The sequence below is a fragment of the Herpailurus yagouaroundi genome, unplaced genomic scaffold (assembly GCF_014898765.1).
Source record: "Herpailurus yagouaroundi ecotype Mexico unplaced genomic scaffold, PumYag 248, whole genome shotgun sequence".
In the NCBI taxonomy this organism is placed as follows: domain Eukaryota; kingdom Metazoa; phylum Chordata; class Mammalia; order Carnivora; family Felidae; genus Herpailurus; species Herpailurus yagouaroundi.
The window spans coordinates 3,064,532-3,070,531 of NW_024412465.1; the positions used below are offsets into that span (position 1 = coordinate 3,064,532).

General features: G+C 37.7%; 1 protein-coding gene across 5 annotated transcripts in view; it reads left to right on the forward strand.

Moving 5' to 3' along the window:
* NLGN4X (neuroligin 4 X-linked) overlaps window positions 1-6,000 on the forward strand; it is a 334,832-nt gene that overhangs the window by 198,616 nt on the left and 130,216 nt on the right. For 3 of the 5 annotated variants that reach the window (XM_040460135.1, XM_040460136.1, XM_040460137.1), the window contains exon 5: window positions 4,205-4,264. The exons of the other annotated variants lie outside the window; for them this stretch is intronic. In XM_040460135.1, the coding sequence (XP_040316069.1) occupies window positions 4,205-4,264 (60 nt within the window). The remainder of the gene's footprint in view (window positions 1-4,204; window positions 4,265-6,000) is intronic. 5 annotated transcript variants of the gene reach the window in all.

Consider the following 6,000-nt stretch of genomic DNA (forward strand, 5'->3'; position numbering starts at 1 on the left):
AGGGACTCATGGGGATGGACACGCAGGATGGAATATAATTAAAAGAGTCCAGGAATAAATAGAGTCCTGGCATTTATAGTCAACTGGCTTCAGCAATATTGTCTCAAGAATTTAACGAGGGAACGTTAGCGTTTCAATCAATGGTCCTAAAACAGTGAGATACTCAGACGCAAACAATGAATGTCAACCCTAACCTCATATCATACACTGAAAGTAACTCAGACACTTAAAAGGTGAAGAATGACAACTGGTTAGCATTGAGGGAAAAACATGAGAGAAAATCTTCAGGATCTTGGCTTGGGCAAGGATTTCTCAAATATGATCTCCAAAGCAACAAGCTTTGAAAGAAAATGGACAAAATCGACCTCATCACAATTAAAAACAAATGTTTGCACTTCAAAAGACACCCCTGAGAAAACTGAAAGAGAAGCCACACAGACTGGGAGAAAAGATTTGCAGATCATATTTCTGGAAAAAGACTTGTATCTAAAAAATGTAGGGGCACCTGGTGGTTCAGTCGGTTAAGCATCCAACTTTGGCTCAGGTCACGATCTCATGGTTCATGAGTTCAAGCCCCATGTCGGGCTCTGTGCTGACAGCTTAGAGCCTGGAGTCTGCTTCAAATTCTATGTCTCCTTCTCACTCTGCCCCTCCCCCACTTGTACTCTGTCTCTATCAAAAATAAATGTAAAAAAATTAAAAAAAAAAATAAAGAACACTTAACAATTCAATAATAGGGGACACAGAACCCAATGTAAAGAAAACATTCTAACATTTATTTATTTTTGGAGACCGTGAGAGACAGAGACTCCTTGTAATTTCCACATGTTGCAAGTTCTCAATTTTGCATTTTCTTGCATGTACTCTTTCTAGTTATTTTAAATGTTACGCTTGGGGGGCTTCTGGATGGCTCAGTTGGTTAAGCGTCCGACTTCAGCTTGGGTCATGATCTAATGGTTTGTGAGTTCGAGCCCTGCATCGGTCTCTGTGCTGGCAGCTCAGAGCCTGGAGCCCGCTTCGGGTTCTGTGTCTCCTCTCTCTGCCCCTTCCCCATTCACCCTCTCCCTCTCTCTCAAATAAATAAATAAATAAATAAATAAACATTAAAACAGTTAAAAAAAAATTAAACATCAATTTCCCATATAAAATAGCAGTTCCACTCCCAGATATCTACCCAACAGAAAGAAACACCTATATCCTAATGTAAATATTGTGCCCACATGTTCCGAGCAGCGTTCTGATAGCCACCACGTGGAAACAGTACAAGTGGCCACCAACAGATGAATGGAAAAACAAAATTCGATCTATCCATACAGTGGAATATTATTCATCCATATAAAAGAATCAAGTACTGATCCATGCTACAGCATAAATGACTTTGAAAACACGCTAAGTGAGAGTGTCTGCTTTAGACACAAAAGACTGGGCATTATACGAATTCCTTTATACAACACGCCCCGAGATGGCAAATGTAGAAAGACAGAAAGTAGGTTAATGAGACGGAGGCTAGGAACATGGCACCTATAATTAGAACACAGTCTTTCTGGGTTGATGCAAATGTTCTAAAATTGGATTATGCTGATAGTTGCCACAACTCCGTTAAAAAAAAAATCATCAAATCTTACACTGTGATGAGTTGATTTTATGGGATGTAAATCATGCTTCAGTAAAGCTCTTAAAAATCACACTTTGGTTAACCAGAAAGTTTGGTAAAGAATCAAAGAGGCAGTAGATTACCCTGGATTGCTACTTAATCAGCCTTGGAACTATGTTATCAAAATTGCAAAAGCATTGGTAGTCTTTAGAATTTTCCTCTCTTTGTTGGGGAAGGTTCCCTAACCATTGCCTCTCATCCAGCCTGCGATGTGTTTCAGGTCACTCACACTTTACTTACAAAATCTTCTTACATGGAGGAATGCAAATTTTTTTCTTCCAGAAATGAGGAGAGGACTTGTAACACAGATTTGTGGATCACTCCCGTAGCATGCTTCTCTGACAAGGGTATCCCTTATAAGCTTCTACATAGTTTTGTCATAAATTCAGTCCATGAGTTCACTTTGAAATAGGTTCTATACTGATAAACCCCGACAAACACAACCCAAAGACAGTCAAGCTAATTTGATTTTTTAAAGTTCTTTTAGGTATTTATTCATTTATTTTTTAAAAGTTTGTTTACTTTGAGAGAGATTTCATGCACACGCATGAGCAGAAGAGGGACAGAGAGAGAGAAGGAGACAGAGAATCCCAAGCCGGCCCTGAGCTGTCAACGCCGATCCTGATGTGGGGCTTGATCTGAGGAACCACAAGGTCATGACCTGAGCTGAAATCAAGAGTTGGACCGATTGAGCCAACCAGGTGCCCCTTTTTATTTTTATTTTTTTTAATTTTTTTTTTTTAACGTTTATTTATTTTTGAGACAGAGAGAGACACAGCATGAACGGGGGAGGGGCAGAGAGAGAGGGAGACACAGAATCGGAAACAGGCTCCAGGCTCCGAGCCATCAGCCCAGAGCCCGACGCAGGGCTCAAACTCACGGACCGCGAGATGGTGACCTGAGCTGAAGTCAGACACTCAACCGACTGAGCCACCCAGGCGCCCCAGGGTGCCCCTTTTTAGATATTCAAATGCAGTAGGATTGTGGGCAATAAATAGATGTTGATATCAAGGTAATGACTATAATAGATTGGGATATCAGCATCAGGATACTTTCTAAGGGACCAGAAATGAAAGTTTTGTAAGGAGAGGTGGTTTCTATAAGACTTGACTCTAATTTTAGGTGGATGAGGGTGGAATTAGGCTGGAGTTTCTAGGGGTCCCAGGCACCTCTCTGCAGCTGTCTTCAACGACCTTGTGTTGGTAGCTTGAAATTATTGACAGTGGGGATATTTAAGCCTCAAAAACCAACAAATCAGATTTCCCACCCACCTAGGTGTGCTCATTAAAAGGTGTTAAACCACATAAAATAGAAAATATGCAAGCCTTCTCTGACTACAAAAACACCACAGTTTCACATTTTGGCTTCACAACATGCTCAGTTCTTTTGAGTTACTTAGAACTTCTAGAAGGATGTGGTTCAGACCTTTTTGCAGCTAGTGGATCTGGAATATGCATGTCCTGATTGTGTCTATCTATGAAAAGAAGACAATTGAGCTAATTAACCGAACAATTCAAGCATTATTAAATGTTTTGTCATCTTGTATCTGGAAAATATAAAAGGGAAAATGGTGCACTTCATCCCGAATATGGAAGAGAGTGTTTGTGGTGTAGTTGAGGGAGGGACCCCCCACCCCCACCCGCCGCCCGCCATATTTTGTCTACATGGACATTCTTATCTGGTTTAAATTTCAGGTCATCAAGGTAGGTGACTTTATTATATACTTATCTTAAATTCAATGAGTGATAACGTTGAAGTAATATTTAATAAGTGTTTCAGTCAGAGAGAACATGATTGATAATGTTTTAACTTAAGAAATCCTGATTGAAAATGCTGGTTTTGTTGTTGTGTTTGTTTTTATACTAAACAGGAGCAAATATTGAGTAGTTCTCTAGACACTGGTGAGAGGTGAATTTCATGATTCAAATTAATAAATCAACTGACATTTCTGATTTGTATTTGAAACGCTGTGTTTTAAGTTCATCTGCATGGAACTAATGTCAATTTTAAGTATTTTATTGAAAGTCCTTCTGTGTTTATTGCATAAATGTGTTTCTTCTTCCATTATGGAATTTTATAACCAAGGTGTATCGGTGACATTTCATGAATTTATGTAGATTATAATATGTTAAAATTAGAGGGACATTGAATACTTCATGTGCATTTCTTCTGAGAATGTGGAAAATCTTTCTTAATAATTTAATTTTCTTTTTTTCAAACTCACATTAGCTCTTTTTTTTTCCTTTTTATTTTTTTTGCAGTACTATCATTATAACCCCCCAAACTGCATTTTCACAGGATAGAGAATATTTTTCGCAAGTAACATTTTGAATTTGTTCTTCTTGACATCTTTATGTTTTTATGCATTTTGCATCGACCCCCTACCTCATTTTTTTTGAAATCCAAATGTAACAAATTTCAACTTTTTGTGTAACATTTTTTTTTTTCTTTTACTGGGTAGTATCTCTCTTCTGGTTTTTTTGCAAACCTGTTGTTTTTGAATTCTCTTTTTTTTTTTTCCCTTTATTTTCCTTCTCATTATGACCCCAGGAGCCAACACAAAGAAAAACGCAGATGATATAACCAGTAATGATCGTCCTGAAGACGAAGGTATTTTTTGTTTTTTCAAAGCTCGACCCTGATGCATGATTTTATATCTCTCTCTCTATTTTTTTTTTATTTCAACCTCTTTTTCCTCCCCTTCTCTGAAACGAGTACACTTTTGTGTGCTTTTTTATTTTCTTCTTGTTTGGAAACCACTGTGCTTTTGAATCTCAATGACCCTGTCGCTGAATGCAAACCACCCATAAGAAGTATAAACGTTTCTAAATATGAAGTGAGTTAATAAAAAAAATGTTATTTACAAGGCATCGTATGTTTTTCTTTTCCTTTTTCCTTTTTTTCCCCCCTTTTTTTGGCTTGGTCATAAGAAGAGAAAATGAAATTTTAGCACATGCATGTATACTTTCTTTTCTTCCTTCCAAAGTTATTTGTAAGTTAATATTGTATTTTGGAGATTTGGTTTTCTTAATTCCTTTTACGAGCTGCCAAACTCTGTGAGACACCTTCGTAGAACTTTTTGGGTGTCTGGCATTTCTGGTTTTGGTTGTTTCTTTTTCTTTTTCTTTTTCTTTCTTTTTTTTTTTTTTTTTAAATATCCGGATTCACAGTTAAGTTTCAAAGAATCTTCTCTGGCTCACAGTGAAATACATGACAAAGTGTTTTAACAAGATCTCATTTCTCTGCTGCCTGCCTTTTAGCAGCATTTAAAGGGGGGTGGGGTTGGGGGGTAGGAAGCAGGAATGGCAAAGATGTGAAAAATGAAAAGGTCAAAAACCTACGTGTCTATCTTTAACTTTCCAACACCAAGGCTGTTTTGAAAACTTTTTTGTTCCCCCCCCCCCCCCCCCCCCAAAAAAAATGTTTGGTTGCCGTGGAAAGTTGTTTCTTGAAGGATCCCAAGTTGCTGGACAGATCAGCCACTGGAACTAAACTGATGCTTTTTAAACTCTGGAAGAGAGCGGTCTCTAACAACCAGGACCACACTGTACCTGTGCCTTCAGCAGAACAAATAGTGTCAAAGAGACAAGACAGAAAGTCCCAAATAAGCTGCCAGGGAGACTCCCTTTCTGCCGTCCAAGTAGGAAAGTGCACGGACCTCTGTGCATTTGCCTTACAGGGCAAAGGCCCTTGAGGAACATTTGGGTTTTGGGGGGAAACACAATTCGAGGCACAGAAGCGGATGGTGACAGCAAGGAGTCCCTGGTGGTGCCGTTTAATCAACTTGGGTCCAAGAAGTGGGTCCAATGCTGGTTTCACACCTGCTCTTGTCTTAACATTGTTATTATTTAATTATTGTTGTAACTCCCGTGTGTTTCTAGGGCTGTCCCTACCTCTCTTCGCAAGATCTCTTCCGCAAGATCTTTTCCGATGGCCTTAGAATAGCTCATCCCACACCTGACTCGCACGCCGGCCTCTCTGTTGTGGCGGGCCCCAGAACGCCTGCCATTTTATCTGAATCCAAAAACGTATTAATAAAAATTTAAAAAGATTGTATTAGATCATGTAAAAAGAAAAAAAAAGAAATGTATTAAAACAAAAAAATTAAAAATTTAAAAAGATTCTATTAGATCGTGTAAAAAGAAAAAAAAAGAAATGTATTAAAACAAAATTTTTTTAATTTAAAAAGATTCTATTAGATCATGTAAAAAGAAAAAGAAATGTATTAAAACAAAAAATTTAAAAATTTAAAAAGATTCTATTAGATCGTGTAAAAATGAAAAGAAATGTATTAAAATTTTTTTAATTTAAAAAGATTCTATTAGATCATGTAAAAAGAAAAAAAG